Raw genomic sequence first — 25426 nt, 5'->3', positions numbered from 1 at the left:
GCTGCACGGCCGCGGGGGCCGGTCTACACCGCACAGAGGGCTGTTCCATGAGAATAGCCCAGTGTCTCGGGTCTCTACCAAACGTAAGGAGGCAATTATGCAACACTTAGAAGTTTGATCGGTCTGAGAAAAAAGCCTGCAGAACTACCCACTTTTAAGAGATTCTGAGAAAATCATGCGGGGAAGACACAACCACCAAGTAACATAAAAATCAATCAGCCAGGCTGAAGTTCCTCAGCCTCACACAGGTGTGCACACCCACAAACCTGGGACTTCAGGCCAGAAATGCTCCTCTGTCGGCTCAGGGGCTGCAGGAAACCTCAGGCCCCACCTAAGAGCTGTGCCCTGGGGTCAACTGCCCTTTACTAGGGGCCTGACCACTGTGTCTCCTGAGCTTTGAAAAAGCCAACAAGCCAGGTTTTCCAATCTGCCCTTGCACATGTACCTGCACTTCCAGGGGGCACAAGAGCACCCGGCCCCACGTTAAGTAAAGACTGTGCCATCACCTGAGTTGCATCCTGGCCTCCCATTGCCCCCACTCGGGGCCGTCTGTGGGATGGGAGTGAACAGGTGGACAGAACTGGCACTGCCCACAAGCCACCGAGGGCAGGAGGTCTCCCCGCGATGGTACTGAACCGACGGCCCGCGTCTCCCACATTCTCACTCAGCCTGGCTGAGTTTCCAGAAGCCCTCGCCTGCTCTGCCCGGACGGCTCACTGCCACGTCAGCACTCGCCCACCTCAAACGCACAGGGGTTTGCAGACGATGCCAACGCCCGCCCGCCTGGCGCCACCCCCCCCACCCCGCGAGTCTCAGGTCACATGCAGGAAGCGCTTTCACAGGGAGGCTGTGAAGTCCGGCGACGTTCAGAATGGTTTAGAGAAGGAAGGGCTTCCCCACGCCAGGCTCGCCGCACCTGCTGAAAGCAGTGCCAAGGCGGATCCCCAGTTCCTCCCGGCCTTGCCCTGTCCCCTCCTCCCTCCCCAGACCCGCCCTTCACAACCGGCTCACGCAGGCATCCTGGCCCCAGCCCCACACGCATCTAGATCCCTGTGGAGAGACAACCGTGGATCACGGCTGCTGCCCTGTACCTGCTGCACACTGTCTCCCCGCCCCCTGCACCCCACGGTGCATTTCCGGGTGTCCCCATCCTCACCCCTGATTCCACGCAGACTGTGACGCACTCAGGGCGGCTGAGCAGGCCCCGACGGCGGAGCACGCGGCTTCAGCCCTCAGACGAAAGCCAAGGCCCTTCTGTTGGCTTTGTCCTTGGGAATGGGGGTGCGGGGTGCTGTTGCACCTTGGGCTCCCCAGGGGGAAAGTCTAGCTTTACCAGACGTTCAAACGTCCCCTCCCGCATCTCTTAGAGCACCTGGCTGACAGTGTGTCATCTAACTTCTCAGGTGGCTGTAGGGCACCCCTGTCCCTGGCCGCTCGGGCGGGTGCCACGGGCAGAGCAGCCTTGCAGCCACCGCCTGAGGCCCTGTGTGCGGAGGAAAGCCCCAGAGTGCAGCAACGATCAAATCAATTTGAAAACAGGCCAAGTCCTCCAAACGAGTAGAATTAGTGCTAAGAGGTTAAAGGTTACTCAAGGTCATATGGATACGACACAGGTCAGGAACATTGAGAGAACGGTATTAATATTATTGCGTAATATTAATATTAGTAGCAAGTAACAGCAGCATGCAGGTGGGTAACGGTAATGAGAAGAGAAGGCGAGGGAGGCAGAGTGGAGACTCACATCTGGGTGGGGGATGGCGTACTGTCCCTGGATCGTGTAGGCCTAGAAAGAGAGACACACGGTCAGGTCGTGAAGCTGCCAGCCCCGCGTGCACCCACCAGCGGCCCTCCCCCGGGGATGGGGCTTCCCGTGAGCAGGCCCAAGGCCCCGAGGTCAGAGCGTCCCCTCGCACAACGCATCTCTGCCTGCCCCCCAGTAGCTTAGGACAAAATCGGAACCCCCAGGGCACCGGGAGGTGTAGACTGGGGGGTGTCCTGGCGCCAGGCCTCAGCGGCACCCACGGGCGGGCGGGCGGCTGGAGCTACAGCCAGGCGGGGGCCGGGAGCCGCCCACCCCCAGCCCCGAGAGCTCAGGAGCGCAGGAGCGGGCAGCGCCAGGCGGCTCCCCACTCCCCGAGGTTCTTAAAACCAAACCCCTGCCGGGATCGCTAGTTACTGACCCTCTGACTTGTCATCAACTTTTTACAAAGTATTTATCCCAAGAAAACCAGGCCGAAGGACCTCTAAAAGGTGACTCAAAACCAATTCTGCGAAGCAGATGAAGAAAGAAAAGTGCCCCCGTCACAGGAGGCCCGACCTGCACACGCAGGGACGGCTCCCGGGGGGCCAGCGGGGTCCCCCCGGCTTCACCTTCCAGGCGGCGGCCCCACCAGCCGCGGCGCCCGCGTGGGCCTAGGCCCCCTCCGCCTGCCCGCCCCCTCCTGCCTCAACCGTCCACCAGCCGAGATGCTCCCAAAACTCACGGCCAGAAACACACGAACCACAGGTGTGAAGGGAGAGTGAAGACTGGAGACTTGCTGCCAGGCCTCGCGGGCCGTGACGGGGCACGTGCCACACCAGCCCCGGGCAGCCGCGCTCAGGGGCCCGCCACGCGGGTCTCTGTGCTGCAGCCCGAGGGGGCACGTCCCCCCGCCCCGTGTCCACGTGTGCACCCGAGGGGAACCCCAGGTCAGCGAGGGTCCCGTCTGGGGACCGCACACCGAGGGGCGGGGCCAAGGTGCGGCCAAACCATGGCTTTTGGATCTGCAGGGAGCACCGGGGGGAGCCCCGGGCACGTCACGGTCGCCAGAGGCGTTCCGAGGAGTAGAGGGATCTTATCAGATGCTCCAGGTGAGGGGGGAGCTGTGCACACGGAGGTAGGGGCGTGGCCCTGCGGTTTGCGGAGGTGCCACCAGGCACCTGCTCCGACGTGTCACCACCTGTAACGGCCCCGGGACACGCCCGCTGCCACAGGCCCGTTAGGTCGGGGCCCGTACGTCTGCGTGAGCTGCACACGCTTCCCGGCAGGGCAGTTCTTTGCCCGGGCGTCTCTGGCTCGCTCTTGCCCAGGGAATTCTGAATTCTACTTGAGGCGTGAGCCTCTCCCGGGCTCTCTGGACACAGGGAAGGTATAAAAGTCTGGACGAAGCGTCACCACGTGTGACCTGCCTGTGATGCAGGGCTGATGCCCCTGGCGGGCACCTGGCGGGCACCTGCTGGCCGGTGGGCCTCCCGGGCCCTGGAGGGCCAGAGGCGCGCATTCCGGCACAGCGAGGTGCAGGCCACGGCTCTCAGGGCCGGGCTCAGATCGCATTCACGCCCCGTTTCTCAGCGTGTGCCGTGGCTCCTCTGTCCCCGCAGGGCCGAGAAGGACCACTGGCGAGAACAACTGTCCCAGGGGCACAGATGCAGGTGCCTATGGCCTGAGCACAGCCTGGGGACAAGTGCCCATGACGGGGGTGGCCTGGCCGCCCTGGGCTCCCATGGCTTCCTGGGCCCCCGACTGTGCTAAGGCGCCTCCCTTTGGGCTGAAGGCCTGTGCTTTGCCACGTGGCGCCACCGTGGGTTTGTTCACGTGTCTGGGTCCAGGCCACTGGACTGTCTGGGTGCCCCTCGGTGCCTCTGGCCCTTTCTGACCTGCAACATGGGGCTGTGACGGGAGGGCACAGCGACGTGAAGGGTCCAGCCCAAGGGCAGGGCTGCCGGGAGACCTCGGCGGGGGGGCGGGGGGCTGGAGGGAGGCCCTGGGGCAGCGCCCACGTACTCCCTGTGGGGAGCTGCCCACATGCTGCTCGTGGGGGTCTCTGCCCCTCGTCTAACGTGTGCGTTTGGAGGATCTGATAAGATTCCTTTAAAATGCAGACAGATTTTTATCTGACTTTGTCAATGAAAAAATCATGACCGTTTCCGCCCGACCTGGGTCACCTCCGAAAATTCCCCGTCTTCACTCTCCCTCCAACAGAGACACACGTCACCGCCAGCTGGACGCAGAGCTCCTCCAGGCACCACCGGCCGGGCGTCGTCCGGGGCCCTCCACCCCCGCTGTCGTGACCCCGGGGTGTGTGGCACGGGTGCCCGATGGCGGGTGGGCCCTCGCGGGGAGGCGTGCCCCGCCCCTCTCCCCGGCTCTCTAGGCCCCGCTGATGAACTGCCGGCCTCGGATGCAAATCTCCCGGCGACGCCTGGCCGCCCAGGCTCCGGGCCGGCGGGGGGAGGGGGCCAGCGGCTCTGGGCACAGCCGCAGGTGTGCAAGCAGGTGCTCCCGGCCCGGCTGGCTGGGGCAGGGCGGGGCGCCCGGCTGGGCCCCCCTTCCCTGCCCCCAGGCACCCCCGCACAGTGGAGCGTGCGCTCCAGGGGGAACAGGACCCTGCTCGTGCAGCTCAGCTGCTTCAACCTGGAGCCACGGGGCCACGGGCACGCCCCACCCCTCCGCTAAGCTAGATCTGGGCCTGGGCAGGGGCGCGGTCCTCCTGTGCCCGGCCCGGGGGAGGACACTTCCAGGGCCCAGCGCCGCGGGGTGCCCTCCCCCCCCGCCCCTGCCCCGAGCCGCCGGGCCGCGGGCCGGGAGAGCTCTGCATCCAGCGCGGGTGGGGTGGGAGACGTGCACGTGACAGGGGAGAAAACCTGAGTGCACTAACGGGCAGCGGCGGGGGCTGCAGTAAGAGGCTGAGGTTGGCAGTGGAGGCCGCGAGCGGGTCGGCTCTTACCTGACCACCTGCAAAAATGACAGGGGTGGAGGCGGGCTTTGGGCGGTAGGGGATGGTGGCACCTTTCGGTGGGGACTAGGAAAAGGGACAGGAGAGGGAGAGAGAGCATTAGAGCAGCTTCGCAGGCCAGGGCCTGGTGAGGGGGCCTCCTTCCCGAGCCCGCCCCCGCGCTGCCGCCCGCCCCGCCCTGACCCCAGGCTGCGGCGGCCCCGGACGGTGGGGACACCCCGCAGCAGGAGGGCACGCCATGGGGACCCTCCTGGGGCCGCCTCTCTCCTCCAGGCTGCCACCAACCCCGCGGGGTGCCCTGCCAGGTCCTGACAAGGCGGGGAGAGAGGCCAAGACCCTGCCCGTGCTGGGGGCTGCGGGCTGTGTAGATGGGCTGACCCTGCCCGTGCTGGGGGCTGCAGGCTGTGTAGACGGGCAGACCCTGTCTGTGCTGGGGGCTGTGGGCCATGTGGACGGGCAGACCCAGACCCTGTCTGTGCTGGGGGCCGCAGGCCATGTAGACAGGCAGATCCTGCCCACGCTGGGTGCCACAGGCTGTGTAGACGGGCAGACCCAGGCCCACCCATGCTGGGGCTGTGGGCCGTGTAGACAGGGAGATCCTGCCCATGCTGGGGGCTGCGGGACGTGTAGATGGGCAGATTCTGCCTGTGCTGGGGGCTGTGGGCAGTGTAGACAGGAAGATCCTATCTGTGCTGGGGGCCGCAGGCCATGTAGACAGGCAGATCCTGCCCATACTGGGTGCTGTGGGCCGTGTAGACGGGCAGATCCAGACCCTGCCTGTGCTGGGGGCTGTGGGCCATGTAGATGGGCAGATCCTCCCATGCTTGGGGCTGCGGGCTGTGTTGACAGGGAGATCCTATCTGTGCTGGGGGCCGTAGGCCATGTAGATGGGCAGACCCAGACTCTGCCCATGCTGGGGGCCGCAGGCTGTGTAGACGGGCAGATCCAGACCCTGCCCGTGCTGGGGACTGCGGGCCATGTAGATGGGCAGATCCTCCCGTGCTGGGGGCCATGGGCCGTGTAGACAGGCAGACCCTGCCTGTGCTGGGGGCCGTGGGCCATGTAGATGGGCAGATCCTGCCCATACTGGGAGCCGCGGGCCGTGTAGACAGGCAGGTGGCCGCCTGAGGGCCGGGGTGCTGTCGCTCTGCACGTGGGCCAGCCTGGCTGTGGTCCTCTGCGAGAATCTCCGTCCCCGTGCCGTGCTCGGGGGAAGGCTGGGCTTGCTGGGCTGCTCCGCCACGGGGGCCCCATGCCCAGAGCCCCCGAGCCTCACTGGGCCGGGCTCACGATGCTCAGCAGGCCTCATCGCAGGAGGGCTAGAAGCACCTGACTCATATTAACAAACAGGCAACTTTTTAAGAAAGCTTAGGGTTCAAATGAAGTAACTCGCAGTCGTGATGAGCGCTGCCATCATCTCCTTTGCGTGTTCTGTGTCCAGAAGTGCAGGACCTCTGTCTCGCGGTGAACGATACCCCCCAGCACAGGAGTCAGCCAGGGTCTGCTAAGGTGAGCCTAGGGCCTTGCGCAGAGGCCCCAGGGCAGGAGGGGCCAGGGCGGCCTGATGCCGCCGGGAGTCGTCCAGACCACGGCCCGCACCCTGGGTGACGACCTGAGGGCCCCGCCTGGGAGACACAGCACAGAGGGCGTCAGAACAAGCCAGGCCGCGCGATGATGGGCACGCGGTACGACCGTGGGCGCGTGGTTTGACCTTGCACTGACTTGGGGTGCCGCATGACCTCGGGAGTCCGTGGGGCCAGGGCCGGGGGTGCCGCGTGACCTCGGGAACACGGCGCAGCCTTGCTGTGAGGTAGGAAGGGCTGCTGAGGGGCCTGCGAGCTGACCCAGGGCGGCTGATGCCTCCAGGGTACGCAGGGTTCAGGGTTTCTGCAGTTTCTGACCAAATGCCTCCAGAATCCTCTCTGTGCGGCCAGGGATCGCTGCAGCCTCAGAGGAGACCGGGTTCCCGGTGGCATACCCACGACTAAGCCGGGCTGGCTGGAATGACCGTCTCCCTGCACCCGCCGTCCAGCTGTGCCCCGTCCCCGCACAGGCGCCCCGCTCCATGGTGCCCGCTGGCCCCGCCGACGGCAGCCCCGCCGTCCCAGTACCGTGCGTGTGAGTCTCGCTGACATCTGACAGGAGAGAGGCCCTGGGAGCACAGCGGGCACTGCCGGGCGGGCTCCGGGGTGCCGAGGGTGCTCTCCACGGGGCCCCACGGACTTCCTGCCCCTGAGGGCACTGAATGGCCATTCAAGGGTGTGCGGCCACCCCAGAGCTAAGCCCGGAAGTCCTCTAATCTTTGCTCTGTTTGTTCGGCTGTTCTTCACTTAAAAATAGGCTCAACTTGGGCAGCCCCGGTGGCTCAGCGGTTAGCGCCGCCTGCAGCCCAGGGCACGATCCTGGAGCCCCGGGGTCCAGTCCTGCGTAGGGCTCCCTGCGTGGAGCCTGCTTCTCCCTCTGCCTGTGTCTCTGCCCCTCTCTCTCTCTCTCTCTATGAATAAATAAATAAAATAGAAAAATAAAAAAGAAATAGGCTCAACTGTTCCTAGGCACGGTGGCTCCTCCTCCCCTGGAGAGACAGCAGCTCCCCCGCCGTCGGAGCGCTTCGGGACCCGGTGAGAGCGAGGTGTCGCCTCGGCCCCGTGTTTGCCATTCACGCCTGCCACGTGGGCTTCACGGTTCAGAGTCGCGTGAGCCTCCCGGCCGTCGGGAAGGACACTGGGCCGTTGCAGCCCCAGCCCGGGGCACCGGCGCCCACGGCCGCATCTGCAGGGCCACGTCTGACCGCGAGCGTGGTGCGGGCGACACCACTTGGGAGGAGTCCTGGGGAGACCGTGCGTTTTGTTCCAGCCCTTGCTCTTGGACGTGGGAGGCTGTGTCCTTCCTGGAGTCGTTCCCGCGACTGTGCCCTCTGCAGCGCCGCCGCACTCAACGGGCGTGTGCTCGGGCCAACGGGCACCCGCCAGTGCGGAGGAGGGCACAGCCCGCTCGCTGCCTCTGGGGTCCCAGCAGCAGGGGATGGAAGGAAGGGCAGATGGGCGCCAGCTGTCGCCGGGACCGTCAGGACCACAATGTTTGGAAAAACAGTTCTGACTTCACAAAATATACTTCAGGAGAGGAAAAAAAAAACCTATGCAATTGTTTTTTTTTTTCTTTTTTTCTTTCTTTTTTTTTTTTTTTGCAATTGTTTTAAAGAGCTGGACGTGGGTCTGAACAGCAAAGAAAGGACAAAAGAGGGGATCCCACAGAAGCTGGCCGAGGCACAGCGCCCTTGGGAGGCCGCGGCCGGGGAGCCCCGGTGCAGGGCCGCCCCCACGGGGACCCCAGCTCCCAGCACGGCCGTGGGAGCCGCAAATCCTTCGCTGTGGCCCACGACCAGCAGCTGGTGAGAGCGTCCGTGCATCCTGCTGCACCTGCGGTATTGGCTGCAACTTAAGTCGCAGGATTTTTTTTTTTTTCTAAAAAAATTTCAGGAGAGGCTTTGGTCTCTCTCAGCCGTTCTCTCCTCTGCTTCTCCTTTGGTTCAAACCGTTCTGTTTACTCCTCCCTGACTTTGCAACTTGGCATTTTAGCTGCTTTTCCTCCTTGGCGCCCGGTGGGGCTGCAATGCCTGCAGGCGTGGCGAGCACGGGCCTCCTGCCTCCCCTTCCTCCGTGGGCCCGGGACAGCGGGATCCTGCCCGCAGCGGGCAGCGTGTCCAGCACAGACCTGCACCATGGTTAAGGCCTGACCCTTTATGAGGCCCCTCGCCCTGCAGACTAGGGACTTCTCCTCTGATTGCGACCTCACACGTCTGCTTCCCTGGCTCCCCAGCCACGGTGATGGGCACGCCCGGGGGGACAGGCACCCGCAGCTGTCCCTCCCGCGGCACCTGCACACCTAGCGAGGCTCTCGCTCAGGTCGCCTTGGGCCTGGGGGTGGTCTCGGGTCGTGCTCCTGACCCCCGGCCCCCACACAGCCCTGACCACGTGAACTCTCTGGGCCCCGGCCACGTGCCACAGCCAAGACAAAGCAGCCCCGGCCAGTGTGGCATGAGGAGTAGGCCAGCGGTGAGCCCTGGACGCCCAGACTGTACCTCCAGCATGACCACACAGATCTGCTTGACGCACTGGATGATGGCGTCGGGGGTCCCCGAGATGGTCACCGCCCGCTCTGTGGAGTTGGGCAGCATGTCCCCGGCCACCTGGACCTGGGCACCTGTGGACTGCAGAAACGAGACATTGGAAGGGGAACGGGAGGGGCGGGGGTGGTGGTGGCGGCCTGTGCTGGAGCAGCGCTCCTGGGTTCTCGAGATGCATCGTGTCGAGGGTGCAGCACATGACACCCACCCCGAAGGCACCCCTCCATGCCCGCCTGGCACCCCAGCCCTCTGCGCGTCCCCTGGGGCCCGTGGGCAGGGCTGGTCCGGCGTCTCAGCCTGCAAGGGGCATTTGCAGAGGTGGAGACAGATATGGAATCACTTTCTTTCTATACGTGGAACTTTCTCGTCCTGTGGAGCCGGAGGTCACAGAGCAAGATGGATTCTAGAGGGGCCTAAACTCTGCCTGTCTTTCCTTGACGGAACCAGGACGGGGTGGCCGCCCGCCTTCTGGAGAGGGAAGGATTCAGGCTTTCCCTGAATAAAGGACCAGGAACATAAAGCCTGCACGTCCCCAGCCTGCTGGGTTGGCTCAGGCCTGTGGTCCCCGGAGGCACCTGCCTGGGGGCAGAGAGCGCAGCCTCCACGGCCTGGAGCCACACGACAGGGAGGCGGGGTGCTGCCCCCTGCCCGTGCGGGACGGCCCGGCCTGCTCCTGGTTGGGGTGCACAGCCCCCTGGCGGGTGCCCGGCACCCCCGCTCACCCGTGAGAGGCTCCACGCACACTCCAGGGCTTCCCCCGGCCCATCCTTCGGTGTTTGGATGGCTCTTCCCTACCGTAAGCTCATCCCGGCAGGGCGCGCGGTTCTGGGCCTCCCCGGGGGCAGGCCTCACCCTCCCGGGGGTGGGGCACCAGCGGCTGGGGAGGGTCCTGTTACCTCTCTGATCTCCTTGATCTTGGAGCCGCCTTTGCCAATGAGGGACCCACACTGGCTGGCAGGGACCACCAGCCTCAGTGTCACCGGTGGTTTGCTGGTGGCAGGGCTGTTGCTCATAGAGTTAATGATGTCCTGGGGAGAGAGAAAGACACACGTGGGGGCCTGCGGCGTACACACCAGTGAGTGCAAACGCCAGGCTCGGGGAGAGAGAAGCTGGTGGGACAGGGTCCCCGCGCCCAGAGGCACACGGTCTGGGGTGGGGGGGGCTCAGGGAGGACAAGTGCAGGGACTCGGGTGCTCCCAGGCAGGCTCCCGGGCAGAGGCGCTCGGTGCACAGTGTGGCAAACGGCTGGGTGTCCAGAGGACGGACGCCGCGGACACAGCGGATTATGGAGGCTCGAAGGCCAGCTGAGCTCAGAAGGGCAACGAGAGGACAGCCAGGTGGAGCGAAGGGGACCCACACCTGCCACCCACGTGCAGACCCACAGGCCGCTGCGGCCGCGGTGCTCCCGTGGACGGGCAGGGACGGGCAGTGCAGACGGAGCCTGGACCCGGGCCCTGGCCTCTGCCCATAGGGCGCGGCCTGGCGTGGAGGGGCTGGACACACAGGGGGCGCGCTCTGGAGGGAGATTATTCCTCAGCTCGATCGCCCTTGGAGTAAAAACACTGGCTGCGTCTCTATAAAATCTCTGGGAACTTAAACAGCATCAGAAACACACGAAAACCTTGATTTAACCTGCTAGCACAGCTACAGACGAGCCAGGCACGGGAGCGCACGCGTGCGGGGGTGTGCGCGCCGGCGGGACGGTCCCGGTCCAGCCCGTGGCCAAGCTCGCAGCCCGGGGAGGAGCCGCGGGGGCGGCTGGGGCTCGTGCCGGGCGCTGGGCCCACGGACACGTGAGGGGGGTGACGGGGGTGACGGGGGGAGGGTGCTCAGCCGCCAGGGGTCTCTGCTGGGCCGCGGTGCGCCCACGTCCAGACACAGGGATGGCCCCAGAGGCCCAGCGGAGACCGTGCCCCCCCCCAGCACGCGGGGTCCCTGGGGCCGACCTCACCTCCTCAAACTTGTAGGCAATCATGGCAAAGGCCTTGAAGATGGCGTCTGTGGGGCCCGTGATGGTCACGATTCTCTCGGGGCAATTTCCCTCAGAGATGTTGATCCTCGCGCCGCTCTGGAAGGGGGGGCACAGCCGGGGCAGCGTTACGGGGGGCAGTACCGGGCCGGGCTCCCCGGGCCTCCAGCAGCCGCGGCACGAGCCCCCCCACTAGCCCCTGCGGCCCCCGAACGGGCCCGACCGCGGGGGTGCAGGCCAGAGGGGCGCGGCCGTGGCGGGGCTCCCGGGGCAGGACCCTGGCCTCCCGCCTCCCGCCTCCCGCCTCCCGCCCGCCCACAGCTGGGACTCCATGGCCGGCCCACTCACCTCTTCCCGCATCTTTTTCACAGTCTCTCCTTTCTGGAAGAAAGATTCAGACAACGGGTTGAGGCGTCGCTCTGGGCTTCCGCGCGGGGTCGGGGCCCGGGGCCGGCAGCAGCCCTCACGGGGGGCCGAGAGCCTGACGGACGTGCACAAGCCGCCGAGGGGCCCCTCAGGGGAGGCAGCCGGGCCCTGGCCCGCTTGGGGTCAGTCTCACACCCCCACATCCCTCGTCCTCGTCACGGGCAAAGGGGGCCAGGCCAGGGCGGGCACGCCCTTGAGGGAGGGCCTGGAGCACGAGGCGCCCCGACACCTGCCCCTCCCACAGGCTTTCGACTCCCAGATCTGCGCTCGCGCTCCCCACGGCTGCAGGGGCCACCGGGCACACGTCGGGGGAGCAGAGGCGCAGGCCGCGGGGTGGGGGCGGGGGGGCCGGGGCTGCTGGGGGCCTGGGATTCCAGCGGAATCCGCGTCCTCGGCGCACACCACTGCGTGGCCTGCAGCCGGCACAGGCCCGCTGGCTCCGGCACCTTCTCAGCCCAGCAGAGGCGGAGCAGTTACCTTCCCGATGATGCTTCCAACTTCCTGCAGGAAAAGAATCACAGAAAGATGATGTCACAGCAGCGGGAGAGACGCCTGCGGCAGACGCTGTGTGGCAGCGAGGACGGGGCGCAGGACGGCCAGGGAGTCTGGGGGCTCCTGGTGCCCGTGTGGCCTCGGTCAGACCCAGGCCCTGCCTGTGACGGACACACAGACGCGCAGAAGCAGGCGGACAGCTGCCTACAAGCGCGTCAGGAGGCCCCCGTGGTGCACGTCAGGCCCCAAGGACCCCCCCCCCCCGACCTGTGATGTAAAGGTGATAAGCGCCGCCACCGCCTTCTCACGGTTGAGGAAGCCGCCTGTGCAGACGCCCGTGGGCACGGCCCCGCGGTTCTGGAGCCCGGAGCCCGCTGCAGCGGGGACTCGCTCCTGGCCAGGCCGCACGGCACCTCCGTCGGGGTCACAAACACCCCCACCCCCCCCACCCCCCGGTGCCACAAGCCAGCCGGCTTCCCGCCCCGAGGGGGGCCTTGCAACCACACTCATTGCCCTTATTGCAGGGAAGGCCTTGGTAGTGACAACGCTCCCGGCAAAGCTCCAAAGTCCCACGGGGCCGTGGGAGGACGGGGAGGGGGCGGCAGCAGCCAAGGCGGCTGGGCACAAGGCGGCGACCCTCGGGCGGCCGCGGCGCCCCAGCTCCCGGGGCAAGATGATGCCCGTGGCTGCCGCTGCGGCCCCCGGAGGTGGCGGCGGGCGCACTCCCAGCAGCTGACGGCCTCCAGCAAGCGCCACCCACACTCGGGAGACGCCAAGGGGACTGGGGGGGTCTCACGGCACAAACACACGACAGACGGAGGACTCAGGGCCGTGCCTGTGCTGCTGGGCTGGACTTGGGGGTAGGAACTCACGGGGCCCAGTCTATAGGGACAACACGGAAATACGGTTTACGCACACGTGCACATACACACACGTGATTGTACGGACACAGAGGATACGCGACTCGGCGGCCTCGGGCTCCGTACCTTTCCATGCATCAGCAGGCGGATCGTCAGGGTCACGTTCAGGCCGCCTTCTGAGACCTTCGACTCCATCTTTCTCCCAAAATGCAGCTGGGGGTGATGGCTTAGGAGGCCGAGGGCGCCGTGAGGAAGGACGGATGGGGCCCAGACGGTGTCACCTGGAACGAGGGGGCACAGCTGCCGCGAGCCGCGAACGCTGTCCACGGCCGCAAGGTCGGGGGCGTCCGGCCCGCCAGGACCTCTGGCCTCTGGGGGGAAGGCGGTGCTGCCCTCGCGGTCACTGCTGGTGACACACCAAGGCTCAGGGAGGCGAAGGCTCCTGGGAGGGCGGCCCCATCCGCAACAAGGCCCGGCCCTGGGACGTGACCTGGGGTGACCTCGCAGGGCTGGGGCGCATGGCAGCCGGGGTGTGGGTTTGGGGAAGCCGGGCAGGGGCCGACTCTGGGTGTGACCAGGCAGGTCGTGGAAGCTCTGGCCTCAGCTGCCGCCTCTGTATGGAGGGAAACAGGCCCAGCTCCGCCACCCGGACAGGGCAGGGGTCCTTGTGTGCGGCCACAGCGTTCCCACCCCCGGCCAGGACGTCATAGGTGCTGGTGGCCCCTGCAGGTAGAGAGCCAAGGACCCCCCGTGACCCCATTCCTAAAGTGGACCTAGTGTCTGTTAACCCAACGGCCACACATCTCCCTTATGAAGTCTTCCCAGAAGATGCTCCGCATCCCCGTATCCCAGTCCACGTTTATCGGATAATTTCCGCAGACGATGGGCCTAGCTCTTAGCCCAGCGAGCAAAACGGAGGCTTCACTTTATGATTTACGGGCAGAACACGATGACGGATAATAGGCCTGAAGGACCCCTGGGAGGAGTGACCAGACCGTCCCGGCGGGAGCCCCTCCTTGAGGAGGGTTCGGGTTCTCCTCCAGTGTACCTGAGGGACAGGCACCCGTGAGGATCAGGAAGGAAGGTCAAAAATAAATAAATAAAAATAAATAAATAAATAAATAAATAAATAGGAAGGAAAGAAGAAGGTCAGGTGGGGCCAGGGCAGGGGCACAGCAAGGGGACACGGTAGGACCAGGAGAGGTTCCAGAACAGGCGGGAAAGGTCGCAGAACCAGAATCCCAGGCCAGGCCAGGCCCAGGCGCCGGGGGGATGCTTCGGTCTGCAGGCAGCCTGGGTCACGGGGGTGGGCTGCTCGGGGGGCCCTCCCGGGGGTGCCAGCAGTCAGGGCAGCGAGGAGCTGGAGAGCCGCCCGCCTGGGTGCACGGGGAGGTGTCAGGGCGCAGGCCGTGGGGGTGCCACAGGCCTCCGTGGGGGTGAGGAGTGGCCAGCCTCGGAGGGGGTGGGTAGGCGACGGGGCAGTGGCCGCAGGGTGTGACAGCAGGGTGCTGTCTGGGGGACAGCGAGGGAAGGAGGCCTGGCTGGGGGAGATTCCAGATGACCCGGGGCCCAGGGGTCCCCAGAGGGGCACCAGGTGGACCCCGAGCGCAGAGAGTGTGCACACCTGCCCGAGTGCACAGCTGGGAGGCAGGTGGGTGCCTGGGCCATGACGGACGGGGCCTTGGGACCTGAGTGACACCAGGGCCAGCTCTGTGGGCACCACCACATGTGGCCCCACGCTTGGCCCGAGTCCCGCAGGAGCCCTGAGGCCCGTGTGCCCCCCACCCTGGAGTCTGGACACCAGCCCTCCGATGCGACCTGTGGAGACGTGAGGCTCCATCCACGACTCTGCAGTTGGTCCTTGTTCTGGGGAAGATACCGACGCTCTGAGCAGCAGGGATCCTGACGTGAATGCTCAAGACCTAGCGAAGGTCCTAGGCCAAGTCCTAAAACCACCCTATATGTTAAAGGTGTCTCTGTCCCCCGGCCAACACGGGCGCCACTGGCCCCTTGAGGCCACTTGGATCTGGAACAAGCTCGCCAGCTGCGCCGTGTGCCCCGTCGGCGGGTCTGGCTGCAGGAGGGCACCCGGAGGAGGACCCTCGGCAGGAGGAGACACGCGCTCGATGACTGCTGCGGCAGCAGGTGCACGGCGCTCCCTCTTGCACAGACACCCCGCGGCAGCCGAGGAACCCGCCAACGGAGGGGATCGCGTGCGGCCGGGCGGGGCGGCCGGGCCTCCCTCTTAATTAGCAGCCTCTCCTCCCGCGTCCGGGGACAGCAGGGCCCTGCGGCCTCTGTTACGCAACTGTTTCCAGCCCCAGCAGAGAAAGTGGGTCAGCAGGCGCCGGGGGTGCTTCGGGGTCCAGGCTGTCGATCGTCATCCGTCACACAGGCCAGCGAGCTGCTGCTGCAGCGGCCGCTGCCGTCCTCTGTCACGCGGCGGAGTGCGAGCAGCACGGTGCCCTCTATCTGCCGGGGACAAGGAGTGGCCCTGCGGTGCGTAAGGTCACCTGCGACTCGGTGCCCGACTGAACCCACCAGCCGCAGAGGGGCGCCAGGCAAGTGGCTGCCCCAGGACCGTGACTCCTCCAGGATGCCGGGTTGTCCCAGTCCTGCCTGTGCATCACGGCGGCCCCGAGAGCGCCCGGGCCGCGTCTGCAGCAGCGCAGGGGCAGCACCTGGGGTCACGCTCACCCAAAACCAAGTGGACGGGACACGGTGGGAAAAGATTACTGGGACTCACTCCCGCCCACACTCGGGTGTGCCGGCCAGGGCCCCACTTCCGTTCTCTGCAGTGCTGGGAACTTCTTTGTCATTCGTCCAGAGGGAGGAGGAGGGGACACAGGCGTGGTCCCTGCAGGCCCGGGAGGTGCACGCGCCTGAGGAAGCCCGCCCACGTGGCCCCCTGCCCCCTCCCGGGCGCCCGTCGCCGCTGCGCCCCTGCCCGCCAGCCTCAGGCCCCAACGTGGGGCTGCCGCAGGTCCCCTCTGAGGCCCCATCACATTCACTAGCAAACCCAGACACACGGACACGGAGCGAATTAATTCATCTTTTCTAGTCTACTTCTTGCCTAATACGGGTGTCCTGTTTTGGAAAATTCCTCTCGACGTGTGGCTTTGGCTGCATCCCGCTAATTTTGATATTTGTGCTCTTTCGGACGCGTTTCAAAATACTCTCCAATTTCTCTTCGACGTCCTTGCTGGCGCGTGGGATGTTGTGCGGCTCGTCTCCGGGCGCCCAGTGTTTTTTTTATTTTATTTTATTTTATTTTACTTTTTTTTTTAATTTTTATTTTTTTATGATAGTCACAGAGAGAGAGAGAGAGAGGCAGAGACACAGGCAGAGGGAGAAGCAGGCTCCATGCACCGGGAGCCCGACGTGGGATTCGATCCCAGGTCTCCAGGATCGCGCCCTGGGCCAAAGGCAGGCGCCAAACCGCTGCGCCACCCAGGGATCCCTGGGCGCCCAGTGTTTAGAGCCCGCCTGGATCGTTCCTCCGGCGATCTGCAGTTAACTCTCGGGGGGCAGAGAGCACGTCTTGCGACGCCTCAGGGGCGTACTACGCGGTGCATGGGGCGCTGTGCCCTCTGGCGCCTGGGCCTGCGGTCGGGGGGGCCTGGGGGCCGGGTGGGCCCCGCATCCTGCGCTGGAAGCGGGCAGCCTCGCCCCACCGCACCGCCGCCCCAGGGGTTCCGCCATCTGCTCGTTCCCGGCCGCCCGGCTGTCGTCTGATCGGCGGTAGTGGGACGTGTGTCCTTCCATCTGTTATTTCTGAACGTCTGTGTGTCCTTATAGCTCGTTCCCCGTCGGCAGGGGCGGCGGGCCCGGCCTTTGATCCACCTCTGCCTGAGACCCGGGTCTGGACCGCGGGCGCCGTGCACCTGGGGCCTCCGCCCTCCTACCTGCCTCTACGCTACCACCTGGTCCTCGTCCCCCCGTTTCTGGTGTTTTCTCCTCTGCCGCCTCTTGGAAGAGCTGCACGCCTGCAGGATTCCACGCGACCTCCGTCCCTGTTTCATGGTTTTAGGGGTGCCCTGGGGCCCGCAGCACCCCTTCACCTCACCCAGCACCTGTACCACTGAGCACAGGGCGGAGCAGCTCACGTGGGCGCCAGCTGTGCCTCTGTTTCCCCTCAGGCCTCTGCACTGCTGCCGTGGCCCTTGGGTTCTCCTGGGTTATAAACCAGCACTGTTATTTCTTTCTTTCTTTCTTTTTTTTTTTGTTGTTGTTATTTCTGATATAAGTGGCTTCTCCTGCTGCCCCCCACCTCCCTCCTTGTGCTGCCCCCAACCTCCCCCCTCTCCTGCTGCCCCTCTCTCCTCCCCTCCTGCTGCCCCCGACCTCCCCCCTCTCCTGCTGCCCCCGACCTCCCCCCTCTCCTGCTGCTCCACCTCCCCCCTCCTGCTGCCCCCGACCTCCCCGCTGCTCCCCAACCTCCCCCCTCCTGCTGCCCCCCCCCCCGCTGGTGGCAGGGAGACTCCCGCTGTCTCACTTGTCTCAGCATCTATAATGTGCCCCCTTCCCATGGCACATGTAAGGATTTTCCCTGAATCCCTGGCTCTGAACCACTTACTTAGCCTGTGCCTTCTCGTACTTTCCTCAAGCCTTTCTGTGCTCATTGAGCTTCCTGGATTTGTGGCCTTAGAGTTCTCAAATTTGGAGAATTGTAGCCTTTGTTCCCCCAACACACTTTTTGCCTTGCCCCACCCCCCCGGCCCCGAGGGCATGTCTGTGGGCTGCTTGACTCGAGCCCAGCTCACTTCTGGGCCTCCTGTGGGAGGTTCTGGTTCCATCCTGAAGTCTACAGCCTCCCCCCGCAGCTCCCGTGTGCAGCTAGTCCCACCCAGGGCACTTTCCACCTCAGACACGAGTTTTCACTCTAGAGCCTCAACCTGGGTCTTGGTTACATCTTCGACGTCCCCGTTTAACACACGTGACCCTTCGCGTCTTGAACGTGCTGGGCACGGTCTCGATAATGGTTCCAACGTCCACGTCCCGCAGGCGTGCAATGGTCACTTCTGGGTGGCGGTCAGGAGGCAAATGCCGAGCTGGGACAGCGCAGGCCTCTGCTCCCCCAGGAGGGGCTCACACCGCGGGTGCTCAGCGGCTGCAGCAGACGTGGCCTCCCGGGACCACGTCAGCAAGCCGCGAACGGGAGACAGAAGCGCTGCCACCCGGGAGCCCGCACACGGAGCCACCTCTTCCCGCCGGCCAGGCCCTCCGTCCTGGGTGCGGGCAGGCACATGGCTCGGGTGCAAGGGCAGAAATGGGGTCCCGCCCAGGCCAGTCTGATGGGAAATGCAAAGTCCAGATCTGAAACCCCCTGGATTCCTAGTGCACGGGAGACAGAAATCCAGCTCAGACTGCTTTGTGCAGTCAGCCTGCTGGACAGCTGCAGCTCATCCAGCTCTGCTGCCCGAGACCAACAGGAGGGGAAGGCGGGGGTGAGGCTGCGCTGCGGGAGGGCAAGCCGGGAAGCCTCAGCGTGCTCCGTGGACTCCTGCAGAGAAAGCCTGGGGACGAGGCCACTGCAAAGGTTCCTGACACACGTCTGCGTCTCCTGCCACCAGGCAGGGACTGACAGTTCCCATCTGCAATGTCCTGAGGACCCCGGCAGTGCTGGTGTGAGTCATGGGCTCAGGTCCGAGGTGCCAGGTCACACGGCCCAGACCGCGGACCCGCCGAGCCGGGTGGAGCTGGTCTCACCCCTGCAGGGCACCAGCAGCCTTCAGGTGCACATTCACTCGTAAGAGCTATCCGCTCTCCACGTGCCCTTGCCGTCTGACGCCAGGCCGGAGGGAATCTGGGGGACGAAGGTGAGCACGGGCAGATGAATCTTCTGTGTCTGCGTGAGGTCTCCAGGTGCTTCGATATTCTTCCCCCATAAAGCCGGGGAGCACATACAACCACGCGTATCCGTAGCTATTTCAAAGCACCACCCCCATGCTGTGGGGGAGCCCGGGACCCAGTGCCGGAGCACCCGGCCTCAGCACCACCGCAGGGTCTGGGGTGATGAGAAGGGTGCTGGGCGTGCCCCATGGGTGCATGGGGCTGATGACACTGGGTGAGCAGATGAAGTGCCCACGCTGCCTCGCCGCCTGCTGGGACTGCTGGGTCAGTCCACGCCAACGAGTAGATCCCCCGCTCCTGGGCTCCCGTGAAGCCAGTCTGAAGTAGACGGGCCCCCTGTGCTGGGCTGCAGGGAAGCCAGATGCTCAGGTCCCCACGTTCATGCCTGGACCACATCTTTGCAGGGGAGGCATCAGGAGGGAGGTGGAGGGGAAAATCCTTACAATTCCTAAATACACCCCCGGCTCTGTGTGGCTTACTGACTTCCAGCTGAAGGTGCTGGATCTGAGCTGCGGCCCCGGGGCAGCCCAGGGGACTTGCACTGGACAAGTGGCCCCTCCTTGCACTCTGCCACCTGCAGCTCCTCTGAGCTTCTCTGAGAGCACTCTGTCTCCAGAGATGAAGCCGACCCAGGAAGGAACATTCAGGAAGCAAACCTGCTAGGGTTATTTGCTATGCACAATTGACAACCATCCCACGTGCAGATTCTGTTCGCATATATAAGACGTAATCATTTGAATTTCACTTTAAATTCATGATGGCTTTGAGAAGTCAGCTTCCATGCGGGATCTGTGAGTTGAGGCTGCACTCAGGAGGGCTGGCGGATGGGTGACATTGCATGTGATGCCAAAGGCCCAGTCACCACACAGGGGATGCTGCTGAGCAAGTATATGCAACCGGGAAGGTGCCTGAGATTGCTTGCTGAGGGTCCCTGGAGACCAACTTTGTGGAGCCACACAGCCTGCCTGCTGCTGTCTGCACGGACTACACTGGAAGCCAGCAGCTGCATGTGCACAGCTGAAGAGCAAGGCCCTCAGGATGGCCTCCCCGCGGGGGGAGCCCTGGGGGCCGTCAGGATGGCTTCCCCGCAGGGGGAGCTCCAGCCTGCTGCCCTCCCGAGCCCTCCTCTGGCTGGACCTGTCCTCGGTGGTTGCCATCTACTGATGGCTTTACCCCCTCTTTCAACTCGGAGGTGTGGGTACCAATCGGCCCCACTTAACAGATGGAAGGACTGATGCTTTAAGAGGTAAAAGACCTGCCCAAGGACAGGGGCCCAGCCAGCCAGCCCAGCAACTGTGCCCTTAACTGTGATGTCTGAAAGAGGAGCAGCAGGACTTCGGCTTCCAGCGAGATGGAGCAGAGGTACCTCCCTGTAAAACAATGAAAAGCTGGCAATTCTATGCGAAGCAAACATAGGAAGATGCTGGAATGTTGAGAGGAACAAGCAGACTGACACACCAGTGGCCTGTGGAGTGACATGGTGGTGAAGTCCTGGTTTTCTTTTTGCATCTTTATCTCAGACTTGGGGGAGGAGAGCCAGCAACCTGGAAACGCCAATGGGCACAGACTGAAAAAAGCTATAGCAAAGCCCGCTGCCTCCAGCCAAAGGACCAGAAAAGAGACAGCTCAGCAATACTGGAAACTTGAGATAATAGTGGCTCTGCTCCAGCAAGTGCCATGGACGACACTGTTAATCCAGCCCCACCAATGCCTGCACAGGTCTAGCTCACCAGGCCAGAAGGATGCCCTCTAATCTCACACTGGCTGTTACCAGAGAAGGCAGAGTGGGAAGGAGGGGCCTCACCCCTGCCAGGCAGTAATAAGCCACTTGACCCCATGGGGCCCTGACCAGGCGGGTGCCAGTGGAGGCCCAGTGGGGAGCCACAACTGCCACCCCACCACAAGTAATGGGAAGTTCCTCAAGCCCCAGCTGCCAACAGAGGCTGAGGGGGGAACCTGGACTCCCACCCCACCTGTAAGTAATGAGGCAACACCCCTCCTTTCCCTTGCTGCAATAGTGTAAAAGGAAAACAGCTAAAACGAGAGGTTAAGTAATATTCAAACTCATAACATAATATTCAAAATATCTAGGATTCATATCAAGAACCAGAGAGATCTCAAACTAAATGAAAAACGATCAGCAGACACCACACTGAGATGATAGAGATGTTAGAATTATCCCACAAAAATTTCAAAGCAGCCATGATAAAGATTCTTCAATAAGCAACCAAGAATATTTTTAACCAAATGAAAAAATATACAGTCTCAGCAGAGAAACAGAAATACTCACCAAAAAACAAACAAAAAAACAAGATGTAAAGAACTAAATAGAAATTATAGTACTATTAGTACTAAAAAATACAGTAATGGAATGAAGGGGTCCAAGGAAAGAACCAGTGAACTGCAAGAACAACTTTCATCTGAAGAATAGAGTAAAAAAAAAAAAAAAAAAAAAAGAATAGAGTAAAAATAGACTTGGAAAAAAAAAAGGAGAACAGAGCCTCAGGGACCTGTGAGGCTGTGACAAAAGATCTAGCATTTGCCCTCTTAGGGTCCCAAAGGAAGAAGAGAAAAGGGCCAAAAAAGTACTTGGGAAAATAATGCCTAGAAACTTCCCAAACTTGGCAAAAAATATAAACCCACACATCTAAGAAGCTGAGCGAATCCCAAGCAAGATAAATCCAAAGAAATCCACATAAACGTATATAATCACATGTTTAAAAACGGAAGACAGTACTGAAAGCAGGAAGAGAGAAATGACATTGTACTTATAAAGAGAAAAGCAATTTGATGACCACGAATTTCATTAGAAGCCTCCGCGCCAGAAGAAAGTGGCACAATAGCTTTAAGTGGTTAAGAGGAAAGAACTGTCAGCCTGGAACTGTATACCCAGTGAAAATATCCTTCAGAAATGAAAGAGAAATTGAAATGTTACAAGGTGAAAAAAAAAACTAAGAGAGTTAGTTGCCCACAGACCTAGTCTACAAGAACGGCTAAAGGAGGTTCTCCAAATGGAAATGAAATGATACAGAAAGAATCTCAAAATCTCAAAATCTCAAAATCTCCTTCTCTTCGAGAAGGAAGAAGGAACACAGTGAGCAAAAACACGAGTATATACAACGGCTTTCATTCTCCTCCTGGGTCTTCTAAATTATGTTTAATGATTGAAGCAAAAAATTACAGCACTGCCTGATGGGATTCCAACAGGATACTGAGGAAATATTTACAAAAATTATCTTATAAATGGGGGAGGGTAAGGAATCATAAAGGGAGTTAAAAGTTTCTATACTTCTCTCGGACTGGTGAAATGAAAACATCAATAGAATTCATAAATTGAACATATGTATCTGAATATATATAGGATTAATAAATTGATATGATTCATAATTTGATATATCAATTCATAAATTGATATTCATAAATTGATAATAAATATATATAGGATTCATAAATTGAACATATATATCAATATCTGGAGCAACATCAAGAAGCTACTAAAAACAGGTATACTAAAACACTATTAATAAACCAAAACAAGGGATCCCTGGGTGGCACAGCGGTTTGGCGCCTGCCTTTGGCCCAGGGCGTGATCCTGGAGACCCGGGATCGAATCCCACGTCGGGCTCCCGGTGCATGGAGCCTGCTTCTCCCTCTGCCTGTGTCTCTGCGCCTCTCTCTCTCTCTGTGACTATCATAAATAAATAAAAATTAAAAAAAAATAAATAAATAAACCAAAACAGAATTCTAAAAAAACATATAGCAGGAAATAAGAACACGAAAAACAGAGAGAACAAACAAAAAATAAAATGGCAAATTTAAGACCCAATATCCCAATGATTATAATAAGTGTAAGTAGTCTAAATTCACCAATTAAAAAATAAGACTACGGCAGAGTAGATTAAGAAACATGACTTAACTAGATGCAGAGACTCACTTCAAATAGGATAATATAAGTAGATTGAAAAAAGTCATGGAAGAAAGATGTGTTATGCAACTATTAATCAAAAGAAAGCAGGAATGGTTATATTAACATCAGATAGTAGGAAGTGTTGGTGAGGATGACAAGAAAAAGGAACCCTCGCATACTGTTGGTGGGAATGCAAACTGGGGCAGCCACTGTCGAGAACAGTGTGGAGGTTCCTCAAAAAATTAAAAACAAAAATGTCATATGATCCAACAGTTCTTCTTTTGGGTATTTATCCAAAGAAAATGAAAATATCTATTCAAAAAGATCTTGCACCTCCCTGTTCACTGCAGCATTATTTACAACAGTCAAGACATGGAAGCCGCCTAAGTGTTCATCGATGGATAAATAGGTTAAAAAAAATGCAGTTTACATACCCAAAGAGAGATTACTCAGCAAAAAGAAATAATGAAATCTTGTCATTTGTGACGTTAAGGATGGACCTCGACAGTGTGTTATGCTAAGTGAACTTGTGTGATTTCACATTTATGTGGAATCTAAAAAACGAAATGAAACAACACAGAAGTAAACTACATACAGGAAACAAACTGCGGGTTACCCGGGACGGGAGAGGTTGTAGGGGGGACCAAAATAGGTGAAGGAGACTAAGAGGTTATAAAATAAGTTATAAAATAGTAGTTATAAAATACTTCCAGTTATAAAATAAGCAAGACTTGAAAAAAAAAAAAAAACCTAAAAAATTTAGGGATCCCTGGGTGGCTCAGCGGTTTAGCGCCTGCCTTTGGCCCAGGGCCCGATCCTAGAGACCCGGGATCGAGTCCCACGTCGGGCTCCCTGCATGGAGCCTGCTTCTCCCTCTGCCTGTGTCTCTGCCTCTCTCTCTCTCGCTCTCTACATCTATCATGAATAAATAAATAAAATCTTAAAAAAAAAATAAACCTAAAAAATTTAAACCTAATAATCTAATTAAATATTAAAACTATTATGTACACCTGACTCTAATAGGATACTGTATATGAATTATCCTTCAGTTAAAAAATAGACTTCAAAGCATTAAAAATTCTCGGGGACAGACGGGGGCCTTGGATAAGGGCAAAAGGGATTTAGTCCATGAGGAAGCAACAACAATCCTAAGTGTGTATGAGTCAAACACCGGCGCTGTAAGGTATGTGAAGCAAAAACTAACGGAACTAAAAGGAAAAATACCCATATCTACAATTGCAGCTGAAGATTCCAATGCTGTGTCTCAACAATGGAAAGACCCAGGCATAAAACCAGCAGGGGGACAGGGGGACAGGGGGACAGCACCACCCAGGAGAGACCACGACACCTGGCGGCAGAGGCCCACGTGCTCTTTCCAAGCACCCACAGCATATATACTAACACCCATCTCCTTCGCCATCAAACCAACCTAAGTTTAAAAGAATCCAAATCATATAGGGTGTTGTTCTCTGGTCGCAGCTCAATCACGCTAGAAATCAGTAACAAGTAGGCACTCACTTCCTCGCTCCCTCCCCTGGGCACTGAGGGCGGCGGGAGGGAAGGAGCACGTCTTGGTAGGTCAACGAAGGATGCACACAAATGGTTCCGACACCCGCCACCCCCCCCAAACCGACAGCGGCCACTCCCTCCTGGGTCCCTGGGGCGCACGGCCCGTCTCCAGGTTAAATCCCACGTGAAGGGTTCAGCTCCGTTTTTTCTCTCTTTTTAAAAGAATTTATTTATTTGTTTCTTTATTTTTTATTATTTAATTTATTTTTATAAATTTATTTTTTATTGGTGTTCACTTTGCCAACATACAGAATAACACCCAGTGCTCATCCCGTCCAGTGCCCCCCTCAGTGCCCGTCGCCCAGTCACCCCCACCCCCCCGCCCTCCTCCCCTTCCCCCACCCCTAGTTCGTGTCCCAGAGTTAGTCATCGCTCGTGTTCTGTCTCCCTTTCTGATATTAGAAGCGACAAATACCCCCCATTTGCTTCAACGTGGATGGACCTGGAGGGTATGATGCCGCGTGCAGTCAGCTCCGTTTTCAATTTGCATTAGCGCCTGGTCTCCTCTTGTTTCTTCCCTTCTGCTCGCTTTTCCTTTTTCTTATTCTTTTTTTTTTTTTTCCCCCTAATTTCTGAAGGTGGAACCTTAGATGATACAGTCTGGAGAGCTTTTCTCCCGTTGGTGCTTCAGGCTGCGGGCTTCTCCGGGGGTGCTGATTCGCTGCACCTGCGCGTCCCGATCTGCGCCACTACTCCTCCCCCTTCAAGGTATCCTGCGAATCCCTTTGATACCTCCTCCTGGGCCGCTGTTTGGAAGTGTGTGCTTTGATTTTTTAAAAATATTTTGAAAGATTCTGGTTACCTTTGGTTACTGATTTCTAGTTTATTTACAGTCCGGTCAGAAGACATAGGATTTCAGTTGTTTTGTATTTGTTAGTCTTTTGTTTTTTTACACAGAATACGGTTCGCCTTGCAAATGTCCTGTGTTGTCATGGGGATGTGTGCCCTCTCATCGTCGTCAGGTGGCGGATCTTGTCCGGTCAGGGAGATCCAGTCGGGGGACTGTGCCGGCCCCTCCGGCCTGGCCCCTCCAGCCCTGCCCCGCTCCAGCTTTGTCTCTCCAGCCTTGCCCCTCTCCGGCCCTGTCCCTCTCCGGTCCTGTCCCTCCGGCCCTGTCCTCCCACTGGGCCCTGTCCCTCTGGCCCTGCCCTCTCCAGCCCTGTCCCCCCACCGGGCCCTGCCCCTCCGGGCCTGTCCCTCTCCAGCCCTGTCCCACCAGGCCCTGCCCCTCTCCAGTCCTGTCCCCCTGGCCCTGCCCTCCGGCCCTGTCACCCCCCCCCGGCCCTGCCCCTCTGGCCCTGTCTGTGCTGCTCCTCCTGCCTGCTCCACCGTTACTGACAGGTGCACCTGGACTCTCCCGCTCTAACTGTGGCTTGGTCCCCTCTGCTTTTCCACTGTCAGTTTTTGTTTCGAGTCCTTCAGGCCCCGTGGCTCAACACACATACGTGGCAGGGATTCGCCGCCCCGGTGAACTCGTCAGCTTATCCCGACGTGACGACCCTCCTCACCCCC

At 60.4% G+C, this 25426-nt stretch overlaps 1 protein-coding gene across 22 annotated transcripts in view; it reads right to left on the bottom strand.

The window, feature by feature from the left end:
- PCBP3 (poly(rC) binding protein 3) overlaps positions 1-25426 on the bottom strand; it is a 251944-nt gene that overhangs the window by 16391 nt on the left and 210127 nt on the right. For 13 of the 22 annotated variants that reach the window (XM_035709259.2, XM_049104567.1, XM_049104566.1 and 10 more), the window contains 8 exons: positions 12712-12866; positions 11711-11734; positions 11156-11188; positions 10790-10906; positions 9735-9866; positions 8794-8922; positions 4638-4781; positions 1742-1783 (listed from right to left, as the gene is read on the bottom strand). In XM_035709259.2, the coding sequence (XP_035565152.1) occupies positions 1742-1783; positions 4638-4781; positions 8794-8922; positions 9735-9866; positions 10790-10906; positions 11156-11188; positions 11711-11734; positions 12712-12866 (776 nt within the window). The remainder of the gene's footprint in view (positions 1-1741; positions 1784-4637; positions 4782-8793; positions 8923-9734; positions 9867-10789; positions 10907-11155; positions 11189-11710; positions 11735-12711; positions 12867-25426) is intronic. The other 9 variants (XM_049104563.1, XM_049104562.1, XM_049104560.1 and 6 more) reach the window with 4 other exon arrangements.

This window comes from Canis lupus, chromosome 31, assembly GCF_003254725.2.
Source record: "Canis lupus dingo isolate Sandy chromosome 31, ASM325472v2, whole genome shotgun sequence".
Lineage (NCBI taxonomy): Eukaryota > Metazoa > Chordata > Mammalia > Carnivora > Canidae > Canis > Canis lupus.
This window is presented reverse-complemented; position numbering and strand designations above follow the sequence as displayed.